General features: G+C 35.8%; 2 protein-coding genes across 4 annotated transcripts; both read left to right on the top strand.

Moving 5' to 3' along the window:
* The first annotated feature begins 2,991 nt into the window (after nt 1-2,991).
* On the top strand, nt 2,992-6,853 carry LOC103709054 (large ribosomal subunit protein eL30-like). 2 transcript variants are annotated; one of them, XM_039124810.3, is made up of 5 exons: nt 2,992-3,134; nt 3,264-3,369; nt 4,734-4,835; nt 6,152-6,192; nt 6,318-6,853. In XM_039124810.3, the coding sequence occupies exons 1-5, from the start codon at nt 3,114-3,116 to the stop codon at nt 6,750-6,752; spliced, it is 705 nt and encodes a 234-aa protein (XP_038980738.2). In that variant the 5' UTR covers nt 2,992-3,113; the 3' UTR covers nt 6,753-6,853. The 2 variants fall into 2 exon arrangements, with proteins under 2 accessions (XP_038980738.2, XP_008792450.1); XM_008794228.5 differs by having other exon boundaries at nt 2,993-3,134; nt 6,152-6,220; nt 6,318-6,566.
* Nucleotides 6,854-9,400: 2,547 nt separating this feature from the next.
* LOC103709055 (calcium and calcium/calmodulin-dependent serine/threonine-protein kinase-like) lies at nt 9,401-17,705 on the top strand. Of its 2 annotated transcripts, none has more exons than XM_008794231.5 (8): nt 9,401-9,782; nt 10,004-10,978; nt 11,106-11,160; nt 14,639-14,749; nt 14,872-15,104; nt 16,159-16,366; nt 17,123-17,182; nt 17,272-17,705. In XM_008794231.5, exons 2-8 carry the CDS (start codon nt 10,260-10,262, stop codon nt 17,446-17,448), a joined length of 1,563 nt encoding a protein of 520 aa, XP_008792453.1. In that variant the 5' UTR covers nt 9,401-9,782; nt 10,004-10,259; the 3' UTR covers nt 17,449-17,705. The 2 variants fall into 2 exon arrangements, with proteins under 2 accessions (XP_008792453.1, XP_038980739.1); XM_039124811.2 differs by having other exon boundaries at nt 9,401-9,776.
* The last annotated feature ends 972 nt before the right edge of the window (nt 17,706-18,677 follow it).

The following is an 18,677-nucleotide window of genomic DNA, read 5'->3' on the forward strand; positions in this document are numbered from 1 at the left end:
TAACATGTTTGATAAACAAACTGAGAAAGTACTTTTGTATGACAAAATGACCATAAAGGACACTACCAGCATTATACAATAGAGCATAATAAATTATAATATGTATTAATACATAAATATATGATATAGTATAATATTAATGTAATGTAATATAATATTATTATAATATAGTACTATAACATTATGTATTATAGAATAATAATTTAATATAATATTAAATTATTTAACATAACATATCAATGTATTATGATATAATGTAATATAATATTATATTTATAGTATAATACAATAATAAATATATAAAATATTATAATTATTAGTGTAAATTAATTTTTCATCCTTCTAATGACTATTTATCTCTCTAACAAATTTTCTAGCTAGGTGATAAAATTGGTTAACTAATTACTAATATTTTTTTATTTATTTATTTATTTATTATTTTATTTCATTGAAATATAGAGGGGTCGCCGGTCATGGGTGGTGGCCGGCATGGTGGCTGCACCGTGGGCAGCCACGAGCTCCCAAAACAAAAAAAACAGAAAAAAGAAGAAGAAGAAGAAGGAACAGAAGCGGCGGCGTTCAGAGGAAGAAGAAGATAGAGAGGGGGAGGGAGAGGATGGGTGAGAGAGAAAGAGGCGGGATGAGGGTTTTGGGGGAAAAAAAGTATGATTTAAATGGAGGTATTTTGGTTCAAAAAATAGCTTCCCGACAAAACTGAAAACAGTGTTTTCGGAAAGCTCTAAATTGGAGCTTCTCCCCAAAAGCTATTTTCAGCTTTCCAGAAAAGCTGAAACAACTTTCCAAAAATTTTACCAAATACCATTTTTTATCTAAAAGTACTTTTGGAGGGCCAGAAAGTACTTTTTGGCCCTCCAAAAGCTTCTCCAAACGGGACCTTAATCGTTGTAGCTTATCTGAGCTGTCCTAGTCCATATTATTTATAGTTACCTGGAAGGAGCCGTCAGACTTGGAGCTAAAGGTTATTCAAATTTTTGACTTGATATCCAACCAAAATGATTAAACTTAGTAGAATATATGCATGCATGGAGAGATAGAAGCTGGAGGGATAGAGGTCTACGCATAAAATAGTTAAAAAAATAGATATTTTAAATAATATAAAATAATGTATATTTTTTTTGACTATTTGATGCATGGATTAGAGGTCTTTAAATTATATAATTTTTAATATAAAGTAATATTGAGATAGTAGATGGCATGTAATGCCTTAGATCATTGACATAGGATCTCCATCATTTGATTAGACCTAATCAAATTAAGTAAAGATCTATTTGAGTATAGCCAAATCTACTTTATATATATATATATATATTCATATTCATGTATACAAGAGTAGACTGCTATCATCTTCTTTTAAAAATATATCTATCCTCTCGAGTCTAAAATCAATAGTAGGATATCCAAATCAAAAATTCACATAGTTAATCATAATTTCTATAATTAAAATATGATGCTAATATTTGTAAATATCAGTAAATAATATTTGTAAATAATTTGAAATAGTTAAAATATATAACTTTTCTAAAAGTAATATAATAAGAATGGAAATTAGAAAAGGCGTGCTTGGAATCGAGGGGGTAGAGACTGCACCAAGAATGATTTTTGCCCTTGTATATGTATTGGACGATATCATCCCTCAAGTACAACGGACTTTGTCCAGCATAAAGTCTCCCATCACAAGAATGATTGCATGAGAATTTGGGTGGGGAGAATATATTTTGATGTCAAAACACCCAAGGACTTTCTTTTTTATTTGGAAGCCTTCTGACACAAAAATTTTAGTTTCAAAACCTTTTTCACACTAAAGTTTTGGCATCACAAAACATGAGGTTGGAATATAGAAAATGGTGTGCAATGTGTAAACTGTGAATTATAGTTTGGGTTTTAGAGTTGTAGTAAATCCATATTAGAAGCATCTTGTTAGCTGATACCACTAGGGTATGTGGGGGACCAAAAGTAGGGTGTCTACAATTGAATGCAAGTCTGCTTATACTACAATATCCAATGTAGAAATATTCAAAAATATGATGGCTTTAAGATTTAAACCTTTTCCAAAAAAAAAAAGAGAACCACCATAAAAATTCTAAAAAATTATAAGCATTCCAAGAAGAAGCCCTGGCCCCAAGGCTTGGGCTTCTTTCTAAGCCCCATGGAGACCTTTTTTGGTTGGGTTGCAACTAAGGACTATCTTGCGGTAATAATTGCAGGACTATTTATATTTTGAGTAGGTATTATAGTTTTTTTTTAAAAAAATCTCCCTCTGCTTTCCATCTCCTTCACTTTATCTCCTCCTCCACCCCTCTCTTTCACCTTCTCCACCTTTCTCAAGGCCTTCATGCTGCCTACTTTCTTTCACATGGGCACCCATATCTATATCCAAGCTCTCATCACTAACTTCGACACTCAGCACTTCGTCCATAATCTTCGTCGATAATACTTTATCTCCATGTACATCGAGCGCTTCAACCTGGCATTCGCATGCAAGGTATTCGACGGCATGGCTGCCAAAAGCTCCTCTTTAAACCAAACTTTCTTCCAAATGCAAGAGGAAGCTTTTTAATAAGTTAAGTTGCTGCAACTTAAGTTGTAATACGACGGGAGTTGTAGTAAAATTTCAATTATAAGGGAAATATTTGTTTAAGTCCTTTCCTCCCAACAAAATTGGAGCACCTATAGAGCAAAACTTTAATTTAAATAAAGAATACAAATATCATCTCAAATCGTTATCCCCATTTAGCAGCACTCATCATGATAAATCGATCTTATAAAAAATTTCCGCCCTAGACTGAACAGAACTTTTAAAGCTGACATTGGCAAACCTCCATTGGTTTGTTATTCTTTGTGGGTCTTTTAAGCCATATATTAGACCCGGTATATCTCCTAAACCAACAGCCCATGATAATTTGCCCAATGGCTTCCCAATCCGACGGTCCTGATCTCCCAACTGCAAGCCCAATAACCCGGTAAGGGTAGTTTGGTAATTTTAGGATTTCTTGGTCTTCTACATACCCTCCTTGCAAACCCAATGGTTTTCTTGGCGGCCAGCACCGACGAAGATCTAGGGTTTTGCCTCTCCCTCTTCTCATCCATCACTAATGGCGCCCCAGAAGAAGGCGGTAATGTTCTCAAAATGTTCTTTTCTTCTTCTTTTTTTCCCTTCTTCCTTTGTTGGCCGTAGATTTGCTTTCCATTTTCTTGGGATTCTTCGTTGATTTGGGGGATTTTTTGCTTTCTTTTTTATGCAGAAGAAGAGTACTGAGAGCATAAACAACAGGCTCGCTCTCGTTATGAAGAGCGGGAAGTATACCCTCGGGTACAAGACGGTTCTCAGATCCCTTCGGAATTCCAAAGGTTTCTTCATCTTTCTTCTTCTAGTCTCTCTTTTATCGCCATTTTTTTTCTGGTTTTTGATCTCTAATGCTATCTTAGAGATTTACCTCCATGACCAACAGATAGTTCCGGCTAGTAAATTTACTGTTTTTTATTGAGATGGGTTATGATTTGGTTTAGTTTTATGCTTAGAAACGTCTTTTAAATGTTGGTGGTCATGGTCTGGGACTGGAGTTTGGCTCTTTGGCTGTTGAACCGTGCCTAAGAGATGAATGCAGTTCCCGATATTAATCTCGCCCTTATTCCCCGCTTGAATTCATCTAGATTCTTTGCCTAAATCTAGGGGAATGTGTGGAGGGCGAAACATAATATTATTGACGAAAAAAAATGTTAGCTAAGACATTGAATCTTAATATCAGTTATTATTTAATGTAAAATATCACATTCGTAGGTGTGCACATTTGCTATAAGTGTTTCAATCTTTACAGCTATCTGAGCTTTTTCTGTGCAGGGTAGTTTATCCCCCACTGTTTTCTTTGTTTTTTCAGATAGTGTGATAATTTATTATTTGAATGCTCATCCGTCAGGTAGTCATTAGAAAATTGACTTTCTAGGAACAAAGAATCAATTGTTTTTGTTATTTCAGTGTGGCTTGATTATGATGTGGTTTAATAATTTCATATCGAATTATTGTTAATTTTGGGACTTTTAGCCACAGTAATGTGAGTTAATAAACTCATCATGTTATACACTGTGGTAAATCATGATTTGAGTGGTTTATGATTGTAAATACTGAATATGTCGTCCGTTTCATACTTTTGTATGTATCACATATTTTGCCTCTACCTAGGTTTATTCCGGGAACATAGCACCAATGATGTCATAAGTTCTGTGCATCCATATGAAAAAAATAGTAATTGGTAGTCTTCAAAAGTTATGCCAGTTTTTGGGTTAAATTGATGTTAACATGATGAAGAAGAATATCTGATTTTGCAAAACTATATAAAGGAACTTATCCTTTTGATGCGTAGATGAATTACCAAATGAAAACAGCAGTTTCTATACAATAATCTAGCATGTTTCACTGATATTCTTGATCATTGGCCTCTGCAACCTTACAATTTAAATTGCTGTAGCTGCTATACACAATATCACCACACAAATGTACAATTGTAACTTGTTGCAAACCATTATGCCACTACCATCTTTGCGTGCTACCATCAGGGCTAAATATGACATGGTCACTTTACCGATACTTATTGCAAAATTAGTCGCGTCGGGTATCAGACCTCTTCTGCCATTGCCACCAAAAAACCTGTTATTTATGCTGGTAATCATTGCAAACAATTGATTGGTTTTCTCACTCACCAATTGATTTTCTCCAGGGAAGTTGATAATTATTGCAAACAATTGCGCTCCTCTCCGCAAGTCTGAAATTGAGTATTATGCAATGTTGGCTAAGGTTGGCGTACATCATTTCAACGGGAGTAAGTATTATTCTGTCTGCTATAAATGGAGTTTCCGCAACCTATTGTTTGTGGTATAATTATTATGCTAAGTTTTTTTTACTTTTTTATACTTGTAAATTAGAAAGGTGAGATTTGTTGTCGATCAAATTATTTTATTAACTAGAGTGTGATAGCCATTCTGCGAGCCATTTGACTATTAAGTCTGTAAACCTAAGATATCAGAACAAACTAATACAGGCATATGTGTACGGATTGTCTGATGATCTTCTCACATGCAAATGCAAAAATAATACTGTTTTTTCAAATTTGTTTTAAGTTTTATTATCAGGAAGACCGTTTCCTGTTTGTAAGCATTCTTTTTAAAGAGAAGCCAAAATGGAAGAGATTGATTCAATTAGGGGTGGTAGCTTCCTAAAATCATCTTGAGAAATGTAGGATGTTATTGGGAAGCAATTAAAAAGGCTTTGGAGCAGTTGACTCATTTATATCTTTACCTTTGGTCCTTAAATCTCATCAAATTATTTCCAATGCTATTTTTTGTTTTCACTTCCGGTATTCAATGTTTGTGTCCCATTCTTTGGTGCCAGTCCTAAGAGACCTACCTGTAACTGTGTCCGAGTACCCAAAAATTTGAGCATCCTGCTCAAGTATTTTTCAAACGTTCAATTCATTTTATCAGCTTGTGGGTGTGCTGGCGAAACCTACCAGGCCAATCCTAATTGGTCCAGCTTGGATCCAAGACTGTTTTTGGACTGACCCTACATTTTTATAGTTTACAAATGCGTAGTTTAAGGGCTAAATCTTTCACTGTTATTGCCCCTTGGACGCCCCTGCAAGTTCACTGTCCAGTTGGTTCTTTTTCTTCGTTTTCTTTTTTATATCAATCTAAAATTGTCTTCCAGCATCTTGGTTTATTTTTTAGAGGCATTTTTTGTGCAAGCAGAGAAGGACCTTCTATTTCTGTTGCCTATCTTCCTCTACCAAACCAGGCAGAAGTCAGGACAGGGGAATGGAACGAGAAATGTGTTATATTATATAATTATTATGCAGCTGGGTGACACTCGTACGTATTGGTGTACCTGCGGCTTGTAGGGCATCATAAATCACCCATTTATGTTTCATAATTTAACTAGCATGGAACTGCTTGGGCTTAGTAAGCAATTGGTCATGGATAGTTTTTTCTCCTCCCTTGAAAGCACAGCTTTATTTTTTGGTAAAATCCTGTAAATCCATGCTCTATGAGATGTTTGTTTATGCTATGGAGGTTATACATTTAGACTTGTATGATGTTGTTTGCTGCCTCTTCATTTTCTGAGTGTTTGTCATATTCGCAGATAATGTGGACCTTGGAACAGCCTGCGGCAAATATTTCCGTGTAAGCTGCCTTAGCATTATTGATCCTGGTGTGTTCAATGGACATGCAGTCATTGTACCTTGGCCTCTCTCTTTTTTTTCTCGCTAGATTTCGATCATTTATTTTTGTATTTGTTTGCGTTTCAGGTGACTCCGACATCATCAAGAGCATCCCAGGTGACCAGTGAGAGAAGGGAGAGAAATCTAGGTTGTACTTGTGATTTAGGGATCAAATGTTGTCGATCAGTGAAGTCCTTGCTTGGTCTAGGGTTGTTCCCTACTATAGATTTTGACTTTAAATTGTTGCAAGATAACTGTGCTGCATTTATCATTTTGTTGTTGTTTTGTCATTTTAACACCTTTTATTGCCAAGGGAGACTTGATTCTTTTGCCCCAGGTGAAATGTTTTTAAATTTTTTATGGTTTGTGAAGCCAAATTCTAATTACATTTTTTATCTAGTGTATTTTTCTACGATCTGCCAATGTGGAGCTCCCATTCTATGTTCTGTGGTGGATCTTGGAGTGGGTTGTCCAGTATGTATCTGGGAAATAATAAATATATTTAGGAGTGGGATGACATAAAATGGAATATCAGAAGCCAGGAAATTGATAAATATAATTTGTCTACACAATTTTATGGCGATGGTATATTGGAGAATATCCGAGTGTATGTGTTGAGATACTGTCGAGGAGTGTATATGTAGGGTCTGGGCCTGACATGGTTTAGGATTTCGATGATGCATGGGATTTTACGTTCTTCAAAGTTAACTAGTTTGTTTATGAGTCGTAATCTGATTTCATGGTATTATGGTTAATTTCCAATTTGATTGAGATTTAATGTGCTGACTTGGTTGGAACTCGGAATTGGAAGGCTCGATCACAGCTACAGTTTTCATCAATTTATTGAATGTTCTTTTGTATTATTCATGAATTTTTCTTATGAGTTTTTAGAATTATTTTTGAAAAATGAATTAATCCAAAGCGATTCAATTATTCTTGAATTATATATGAATTTTGTGAGTTATTCATGACTGAGAAAAACGAGTTAATCCGCAGCTATCCAATTATTTTTGAATTATATGTAACTTTTATGATTTATTTAGAAAATGTTCATGACAAAAAAAAGAAGCCTCTCGTTGTTGCACGGAGGCCTGTTTTATTAGGAACTGTATATTATATATTGCTGCTAATAATATTTTTCTGCTATTATTTGTTATGTTCATCTCTCTTGCACTTATTTTTAAGTAAATAAATTTATAAACATTTAAACGTTTATTTTTAACTTTATTTTTTCCTTTTTTTATTATTCAAACTCTTTGATGAGTGTTTTATTTATATTTTTTTTTAAATTCCGGAGCATTATTTTTCCGAACACCATGGTCCCAACCACCCAAAATCAAATGAGTGTAAACTTGTCGCAGGTTAATACATCCCCTCTCCCATCGTTTCTTTATAGCGCTTTCTTACACATATCATCAGGCACAATGAAAATTTTTTGGTATATCCTGTTAGGACTGACCTCTTAATATAGATTAATAAAAAAAATTCCTTGTTCTCTCTAACTTGACACCTTCCTCACAAGCAATATTTTCGTCCTTTCTCCTCTGTTGCCTCCCATTAACACTGATCTTCTTAGATTTGAAATCTTCACTCTTGCATAGGTCAACCTTTACCGTTGCATGGTTCGAGATCTCTCAATTCAAGTCCTTCAATCTTCATGAATAAGGCTCTGTTTAGGGAAGCTGTTGGCATTTAGAGTTTTAAAAGTGGAATTTTTGGAAGTAGAATTTTCTAAAGGAGAGTTTTTATAAAAAACTATTTGGTAACTATATTTTTAAAGTGTTGTGCCACTTTAACAAGTATTTGGTAAACAAACTATCAAAATACTGTTGGTACGATGAAATGACCATAAATAATATTGCATAGTATTATACAATAGAGCATAATAGATATAATATGTATTGATACATAAATATATAATATAGTATAATATTATTATAATATAGTAATATTATATTATATACTATAACATAATAATTTAATATAATATTAAATTATTTAACATAATATATCAATATATTATGATATAATGTAATATAATATTATATTTATAGTATAATACAATAATAAAGATATAAAATATTATAATTATTAGTATAAATTAATTTTTTATAGTATAACAAATTTTCTAGCTATGTGATAAAATTAGTTAAAAAATTATTAAAAGGACATTTTGTGTAATTGTTATATTTTATCACGGGTATTTGGGTAAAAAAATTGCTTTCCCACCGGGCCTAAAAGTGTTTTTTCGAAAAGCTCCAAAATGGAGCTTCTTCCAAAAAACTGCTCGTAGCTTTATGGGAAAGCTAAAACAACTTTTCAAAATTTTTATCAAACATCTTTACTTCATATAAAAAAATTTGAGGGTCTAAAATGCTTTTTGGCGAACCAAAATTTCCGACCTTAACTTATTGGATACTATAAATCTTATGTGACATCATACACCCTCTATCTATCTATCTAAAAAAATGTTAGGAAAAGACACAAGAAATAATGGGAGTGCGTAGCTGGTAAGGGATATGGACCTCGCCCTAGTGTTATCGTTTAGTACAAGTATTCGGTCTCATAAATTATTTGTACCCGAGCCAAGCTTAAGTTCCAGGGTTATGCTATTACGGTCCAAGACGTGACACGGCCCAAACCTGGTCAATTAGCGCCTCTGGTGATCCGCCGCCACGCCAAGCTGCCTCCAGATTTCGCTGCCGAAGTAAATTACCCCTGTCACCGATGTGGTAGCCTAGTGGTGTTGGACGGAAATTCTAATATCATGATCCCAAGTTCGAGTCGCTGCGGTCACAATTAAAATATAGCTTCGGCCATTGCTTGAATATGAGGTATATGATCATTTTTGGACCGCTAGTAGCTGGGATGGTGCCAGATATGACGTACTCATACTTGGGACTCGAGTCAGAGCCCAGAGGGGTAGCTGAGCCGGACCCATAGGTGGAAAAGGCATGAGTAAAATCGATTGGGGTGCCCAACAAACGGCCATTTTTGCCCGCATCAAAGGATGGGCGGGGGTGGGCTTGTCCCTTCCTTCCTTCCTATCCTCCTCTTTTTTTTTTTTTTTTTTTTTTTTTAAGCAAAAAGAAAAAAAAGGAAAAAAAAGAAAGAGGTAAACCACCCCGCGAAGGGAAAGATCCCATTAACTAACTAACCATGGTGGTCTTGGTCTTGCTCTGGTTTCTAGTTGACCTCACCTTCTCCTTGTCCTCCTTTCGTCCTCGTCTCTTTTTCCCAATCACCCGTTCTCCTGGAATTATTCCTTCTCCTCCATTTTTATAATCCTATAATCCCTCTCCCTTCATTTCTCTACAGTGTAAACCTTTTTTTTTTAGTAGCAAACACTGTTCATGGGTTTATTCTTCTCCCTCAGTCCCTTTCTCCTCCCACCAAACTCTCCATTGAGCTTTGTTGGTTCCACACCAGCCCTTCTCTTTACCCCAGTATTCCACAAAATCCTATCGTGCCTCATACTTCGCTAGTTGGCTCTTCAGGTTCAAACGACAGCTTGGCTCTCCCTGGATCTTTGATCGGCAAACGGCTGTCCGGGTTTTCTTCTTCTTTTTCTTCTTTTTTGAGTATTTTTATTATTGAGTTCTTCTTTATTTTCTGAATATCCATCTTCAGTTCCTCTGCTTTGTTGTTGGTTTAAATCTGTCTTGATGCTATCTTTTTTAGGTTCTGTTGTTTCTTGATTTTATTTGGTTCGGTTTTGTTTTTGAGATTTCAAGCAGGTCTCTGAGTTTGGATTTTTCTGATTTCTATTTTAGGATTTTGATGCTGCATGGCAAACTTAAGTGGATTAGTTCTAATAATAAGAGCATGGCAGCTTCTTGAATTGGTTTGAGCTTTTGATTTTGAAAGATATTGTAATTGGAAATTCCAAAGGAATTGCATAGCTTTCTTTGCATTTGCTAGCTCATTTGTTCATAGAAAACCTGAACACTAGCGTAGGGAGTTTGACTTTGCTCTAATTAGAACCTAACTGTTAAAGCTAGCGTTGCTTTTATCCAAAACCTGGGCTAAATGTCGAGGTACGAAAGCAGAAAGCTGTCTGATGATTACGAAGTTGCTGATGTCCTCGGTAGAGGTGGCTTCTCCATTGTGAGAAGGGGAGTCAGGAAGTCCAGTGGCGAAAAGAATGTTGTTGCTATCAAGACACTCAGAAGATTAGGATTCATGCCCCCAGGGATGCCGCGGAACCAAGCCGAACAGAAGGGTCTGGCCTCTTTGGGGTTGCCTGCCTGGAAGAAGGTATCGATATCGGATGCATTACTTACAAATGAAATTCTGGTCATGAAGAGGATAGTGGAGAAAGTTTCTCCTCACCCCAATGTGATAAACCTTTACGATGTCTATGAAGATGCGAACGGAGTTCACCTTGTTTTGGAGCTTTGTTCTGGTGGGGAACTTTTTGACAGGATTGTTTCTCATGATCGTTATTCAGAATTCGAAGCAGCCGTGGTTGTTCGGCAGATAGCTGAAGGGTTAACTGCACTTCACAAAGCTAACATTGTTCACCGTGACTTAAAGCCAGAGAATTGCCTTTTCTTAGACAGCAGTCCAAATTCTGGTCTAAAAATAATGGACTTTGGCTTGAGTTCTGTAGAGGATTTTACCGATCCGATTGTTGCATTGTTTGGGTCGATAGATTACGTATCTCCTGAAGCTCTGTCTCGGCAGCAAGTTACTGCAGCAAGTGATATGTGGTCTGTTGGGGTGATTCTGTATATCCTTCTTTCCGGGTATGCTGCTGATCTTATTATTGAAATTTATCATAAATACAGTGAGATCCCTATTTCTAGATCTTTCATTACGGGTGATTATGTTTGCCACTTTTTTTATTTATTTATTTAATTTTGAATGCTTCAGGTGCCCACCATTCCATGCACCGACAAATCGAGAAAAGCAACAGCGTATACTGGCTGTAAGTCTATCAAGAGTGCAAAACCTGAGAAAATTTTTCATTGTCTTTTTTTCTTTGTATCATGTCTTCGCTACTTGGTTTAATATATAATGTATGCTTGCTTCTTGCTACAAAATTTAATACCGCTGCCTTATAAATTTGTTTTGTCTCTATAACAGATGCATGTTTTTAAGGAGATTTATTTTTCAAGAATGACTCCTTTAATTCTGTGTAAAGTGATAGTCTTCTTCTTCTTTTTTCCTTACCAATATTCAAGTTCTATATCACACAAACATTTACTTTGAGCAGTTCAAGTTGCAGACAGGAGAGATTTTCCCATATAATTTTTTTTTTATAGGAAGTAAATCGTTTACACCTAAAAGGAAGTAAGAGCAAAAAGGGTTTTGAACAGAGAGATCCAAAAAGGTCAAGACGATGTGCCCCAATTGGTAAATTAATGCCTTCCCCACTTTTGGTAGATCCTTAAAAAGTAGTTTTGAACTTTGAACTTTTTACTTACCATAAACTTGGGAATGACCATGAGTCTGTGAGAGAGTTTTGTTCATGATATCTGTTATGCAAATTGCGAAGCTCGATAGAGAGTATGACCTGATGTTGGAAAGGGGGGAAGGCCGTAGCTATCATAAATAGAATTAGAGAGAATTGGATATTAACTACAGAAGATGAATAATTTAGGAATTCAATGGGATATTTAATTACACAGAAGTATTGAAAGATTAAAGCTATCGAAGGCAAGAAGCATGACACATTTATGAATTGCCAGTGCAAGATAGGGATATGCTGATATTACAAATTCTGAAAGTTGGATATGGAGATGGTGGGATATATGGAACACATAACTATGTTATGGAGATTGATATGCTACTCTCCTCCCTGTAGGATTGATACTTCAATGTTATTGATGCAAAGTCAATAGTGGGCAACATAAATTTAAGGTTCACACTGGCTATTCCTGATAACTGTAAACCTTGTATTTAGGAGGCTTTTTACCTATGCATCGAAGGGTCCAAAAGTAGAAGTTTGAATGGTGTGAGACAAAGTAATTTATAAGCACCTATACCTGTTAAAGTTTATTTTGTAGTCCATCAATGGTTAAAGATATAGATATCATAGTCAACGGTATGGATCCAAAATTTACTGCCTTCTGATCCATTTTAACACTAACTTTATTTATACCAGCCATTTTGTGTTCAATTGATCAACAAAAGTTCTATACAATCCACCCCATCATATGGGAGCCCATGGATAAATAAATAGAACAAATAGTAGATGAATTCTTGGCTTTCTCACCAAAAGTTTAAAATATGAAAGACTAGTGAGACATGTCAAAAGTAGATATGAGAAGACAAGAAAGAGTCTACTTGTAATAAACCTGACAAAAGAGTTTGACCCAAGGTATGCTGAACCGCCGGTACTGGCCGGTTCCGCCCGTACTAAACCGGTCCAGTTCGGCCTTAAAAAATAGTTCCGGCCTCTATGGGGCCGAAACCAAGCAGTACCGGGCCAGAACCGGCCGGTACCAGATGCATACCGGACGGAACCGGGCCGGTTCTGGTATGGCTAGAAACTGGTGCGAACCAAACCGGTTTGCACCAATTCCAGTGCCACAGTGCGCCGCGCGGGCATTGCGTCAACTATAGCGCACCACGAGTGCTATGTTAACACGACCTGTTTGGTACCGGTCCAAACCAGTCCGAACTGGTCCAGTGGCTGACTGGTACGCCTACCGGTACCAGTTCGGCCTACCTTGGTTTGACCTATAGCTTTACCTCTTTAAAACTGTCATATGTAAATTTGGGTGGTGGTATACATGAAGACACGACCTGTTAATTACTTAGACTAAAATAGTTTAAATATATTGAGTGAAATTTTAGAAAATTATTCTTTGGAGGAAGTGCTCAGGGTTAGAAGTAAACAGTGTACGAGATACAGTTTTGTGGGGAAAGAAATGAAAGTGAGCCCTCTTTTGAAATGGATGGGAAAAGTACCTCACCGTGACCAATTTGCTGTTTTGGGTTTATTATGCAAAAGAAAAAAGAAGTCGGATGTGAGGAAAACATGTTGCAGAACAAGCATAGAAGGTTTGAAATAGAGAGGTGTTTTAAGGTATTATGTGAGCACTGCTTGTCTTTGCTTGTATTTTTTTTCCAGAAAAAAACATAGCTAATTGAGAATATAAATTTTGAATTCTACCCTTCAAAGGTGCTTTGTTGCTTATTGACCTTCAAAAAGCAAAAATGCATATATACACCTCAAAAGTCTAAAAGTTGCACAGATCTCTCTTTTAAAATCTAAAATTTGCATATATGCCCCTCCGAAAACCTGAAGTTGTATATATGCCTTGCAATTAAATAACATCCTCCAAATGAAAAATAATGTAACCACATTGTTTCATCCCTTAAAGGATTTTTGCAAATATACTTTCTATGAAATGCTTAATTGTTTACCCATTCAAAAGTGAAAAGTACAGAATCATTGACACAAAATAGTTTCAAATGCGCCTCACAATACTTTTGAAATTTGTGTTTAATTAAGAGTAAAATAACAACGGGCAATTTGAGTTAACTTTTGACCTAAGTCCTAACTGTTCTCAGGTTAAAGTAACAGAAGTGAGCACAACGTGACAAGAAGGATATATTTGCAAACCCCAGACTCCTTGAGGGGCATATATGCACTTTCTACTTTTTGAAGGACAAGTACCCAAATGAGGAATTTTGAGGTATACATGCAAAATTCCTACTTGTAAAAACCAGGATATGGAACAGACAAGGATGTTGATAAGGATGCTTGTTAGACGTAGGAATGATGTAATGCAACATGAATAAATTAATAGCAAGTGTTATAGCTTCAACCATTCACAACAGAAACTAGGAATGCCAATTTAGATGGCACGGGCAAGTCCTGATGAGCCGTAATAATGCGAAAGCATAGATATATGTTGGTAGATTTGGGATAATGAAGGGGATAATTGAAGAAAAGTTGGACAAAAATTGGTAGAGGGGATAAAAGGAATTTGTATTGATAGAGAATGTAATCCTTAATGGAAATGAATATTCGGGATATGTTTCTTGATTGTTAAAGTATGAGAGTTTTTATATTGTTCAATCAGCTTCATCAACTACAATTATTTTAAGACAACCAAACTTATATAATTTACATAAAGGTCTACAAGTCATAGTAATGGCTTGGCCTTTTATCCATGATGAGAAAAAAATGACGGGAATATGTGGCAGAAAAAATAAAAACTAACTCATACATCGAAAATATTAAATTTAACAATAAGGGCCCTTTTAATATACAACTAATCTGTATTCTTTCTCAAAGTTGCAGTTTTGGACATTTTATATGCTATATTAAATTATATTTTTTTCTCTCATCAATCATGGCTTTGCTTTACATTCTGTGATACTTATATCTCGTGCAAGACCCTTTTTTCCTTTTATGTTTCTAGTTATCAAGATTTTTGCTATTCATCCAGGGTGACTTCAATTTTGAGGATCAGACATGGAAGACCATATCTTCATCAGCAAAGGATTTGATTTCCCGTCTTCTTGCTGTTGAACCATATAAAAGACCAACTGCTGATGAAGTATGACAGTACTTTGTCTGTATTTTAAGATGGTTATCGTCTGATATCTTTGATAATTGCATATAACTCCCTTACAAATATCATTTCTTTTCCTCTTCCTTAGCAATCTTGTATGTAAACAGCTTTTGAAGCATCCTTGGGTGATAGGGGACTCTGCCAAACAAGACCTCATGGATGCAGAGGTTGTTTCTAAGCTGCAAAGTTTCAATGCCCGGCGTAAATTACGTGCAGCCGCCATAGCCAGTGTATTGAGTAGCAAGGTTATGTTGAGAACAAAGAAACTGAAAAGTCTACTAGGATCCCATGATCTCACCCCAGAGGAACTTGAAAATTTACGTGCACACTTCAGAAGGATGTAAGTCTTTTAGTACCTTGCATATTACATTAATGATATGGCTGACAGTCCTTTTTTTTTCCTTTAAGAACCCATGATTTCAAAAGCTTATCACCCATGCCTGAAGTCTAAATTGCACAAACTCAGACTTCCATTTCGTGTAAGTAGTGTTCAGTGTAAGTCATTTAGGTTTCAAAGATATTTACCAGCTATGTAATTGCAATGGAGAGAATTTATGATATTTAGAAATGAAAACAGTGTATGTCTCAGGAGCTTAGTTTATTTTAGGGATTAAAGGAAGCACTGAATATTACATGCTCAGACTGGAATCTTCTATGTTTTTGTTGTCAGGGAGATGTTTAAATAGAGATCTCTATAATATTGGTAACCTTCTAATGACTAAAGGTTTCAAATTTGAATAGATTATGATACCATATTACTCTAGTTACTAGACTTGCATAATGCAAAATATATGCACTGTTTTGCCCCTGAATTTATATGGAAAATAATCGAACAACTAAATAAATTATCATGTGTAATTACTGTTTCTTTACCTTTTCTCACATAATATCTGTGATTTGTTTGCTAGGTACTTTTTAGGGCTCTCTTCATTAATGTAGGTTAAGTTTTTGCAGTATTGAGTTATTATTATGCTTATGTTATTAACAGTCTTACACATATGGGGAACTAGAAGATGCTCTTGCGGCTGCAGTGGCATTTCAATTTTCTTGTCAGTGTAACTCTTTCTATAGATGTTTGAGGGCAACTTGATAATGGAGTTACTCACATCAAATGTTTAAAGATGCTTATATCCAGTAAGGTTCATTTAATCTAGTTCACAGGAGCACAAGTTAATGGCCTATCTGTTGTTCAAAAATAACAAGAACCTTCAAAAGCATGTGCTTAGAACCGGTCATTCCTTTTGTACCAGAACATCCACAACTATATATTGTTTCTTGAATTATGTCGGAAACAGGGAAACAAGCTTTCTTTCATATCAAGTGAGTCCTGCATTTGCCACTACACATTTGTTCCATCAGTCTTCCATTTCTTAAGCAAATTCTCCTCGATGCAGATGTGCAAATGGAGAGAATGCCACCTTAGCTGAGTTTGAGGAAGTGCTGAAAGCAATGAAAATGCATTCACTGATCCCTTTAGCTCCACGTGTATTTGATTTATTTGACAACAATCGTGATGGAACTGTGGACATGAGAGAGCTCCTATGTGGGCTATCTAGTCTCAAGAATTCACAAGGAGATGATGCTCTTCAACTCTGTTTTCAGGTGACGTTGATTCTCATTTTTTCTTCTCTCTCTCTCTTCATTATCTCATGTTTTGACTAAAGAGGTGGGAAAAGGGATTTCTAACCCTGAGGTCTTTTCTTTTATCCTGTTATGCTCATTTATCATCCCACATCAGTAGTCATTCATCAAAATACTAATAATAAATGCCTTAAGAAACTTGTAATGAAAGAACAATAAACAACTGGATCATCTTATAAACTGTCACCACAACTTGGTTCATAGGATTAAATAAGCTCACTAGTTGCTGATTCTAATTTCTTTCTTCCACAGTATATTCCTTGGATCAAGGAGTTTGGAATGAAAACTGAAATATGTCCACTTATGAAGATGTCATTTAGAGCCATTGCTAGTTCTAACACACTCATTTGTTTGCATGAATTCCCTACTTGATTTTTAGAGATGGTCACTCTGGTAGGTTCATGCATTATATTCTATGGAACCATAGAAGTCTGATGCTCCTGTGACTTAGACTGAAGCTAAATCACCTGGTCATTTCAAGTGTAATAACCTCCGGACCTTTTTCTAATGGTTGACGACAATCATATTTATATTAAGATGCATGCTTTTTATGGAACATATCCATGAGATATATTTGGTTGAATTTATACATGGAAATGGTGTTTTAGGTTGTCTATTTTTTTGAGAGAAAATGATTTAGAACATATGCTTCTGACATTCTTATGTCCAATCTGTTCTTAATATACCTGTGGTTTACTTGTTATGTGATACCATCAGATGTATGACGCCGACAGATCCGGATGCATCAGTAAGGAAGAGTTAGCATCTATGCTTCGAGTAATCTTGCTCATCACTCTTCTTCTTCCAAGCCATTACCAGTTCTTTTGTTAATCCAACAACAGTAATATGCATCATCTTATATGCAGGCCTTGCCTGAGGATTGCCTTCCAGCTGATATAGCGGAACCTGGTAAGCTGGATGAGATCTTTGATCAGATGGATGTCAACAATGATGGGAAGGTCACATTTGATGAATTTAAGGCTGCTATGCAGAGAGATAGCTCTTTGCAAGATGTAGTCTTATCTTCATTGCGACCACTCTAGCTCTCTTCTTTTAAGGCCTTGTCCCTTGCTATAGAATCAAGAAAGCAGCAATTAACCTTTCCTTCAGGGGTCATCTTGTATCCATTTTAATTGAGAGGAATGGACGAACATAGGGAAGCTCTAATAATTAGCCTTTCTACTAGGATCATCCTGTACTCTAAAAGCATCGGAGAACAGGATGGTTGACCTTGCTGTCGGACGGGTATTTCATTGTCATTGCCTTGGATTTCTATTTCAATGATCATGTTGCTTCTGTATTTGCTGCTTGTTTAGTCATAGGGAATGACAGATGGTCAGATGGCATTTTGTGAAATGCCGCATCATTTAGATTAGAGAATACTGAAGCATGGGATCAATCCCAGATCATGTCCTTACAATGCATACAGAAAATTCCTGAATTTACTAAGGGATCAAAAAGTGCTAATAGTTCATCTCAAATAAGTAAAAGGGGGTCATCTATTTGTTGTCAGGGTGAATTAAGATTTTTTTCCCTTCTGGGGAATGGAGCAAAGCCAAGAATAAGTATGTAGCCTAAGAGGAACTTCTGTTGGAAATCACGGTTAGTCTAGCATGTATGCTTTGCACATTAAGTGTCATGCCTTGGTTTGCTACCAGACTTTTTCTTCTGTAAAGATTTTCTCTTAAAAAGAAAATTGAGAATGACTAGAATTTCGATGCTTGGTTTATGTTTGGAATTTGTCAGTCTTCTCTAACCTGTTTCATAAGTTACATTTGGATTTTCTGAAGGTAAAGGTTAGTTTGAACTGTTGGTTGTTCCAATTGAGCTGTTGTTTGGTCAGTTAGGTTTGTTGCCTTTTGCCTCCCCCTCTAGGTCAGAACTGAGGTTATCCTAAAATAATTATGAGGACAGTCATGGTCATGGAAAAGTTTTGGGACCAATATATCAATCTTTGGAAGTATGGTGCCGATGAGGTGCTTGGAAATATCTGACAGATGTATTGGTATAAATGTATAATGCTGATGATTATTTTGGACGACAAGGTAAGGGATCGATGGAAAATTTGTTGACTCGAAATAGACAGAGTTGATTGTGTAAACATTATTGTCTAAGCAGTGTTATGTATGTCAAACTCAGACAAAGTTCAATTAATCTGTTCTCAGGGATTTATTCTTTGAAGGCAGTGATAAAAAAACAGTAAACTGTTGTTGAAAAAGCCATGAAAAGACAACATGAGGTAATTTTTCACTCTTCAATTTGCAAAAGTTGT

Source organism: Phoenix dactylifera, chromosome 8, assembly GCF_051530095.1.
Source record: "Phoenix dactylifera cultivar Ajwa chromosome 8, Ajwa_hap1_PhDact_Kaust_v1.1, whole genome shotgun sequence".
In the NCBI taxonomy this organism is placed as follows: domain Eukaryota; kingdom Viridiplantae; phylum Streptophyta; class Magnoliopsida; order Arecales; family Arecaceae; genus Phoenix; species Phoenix dactylifera.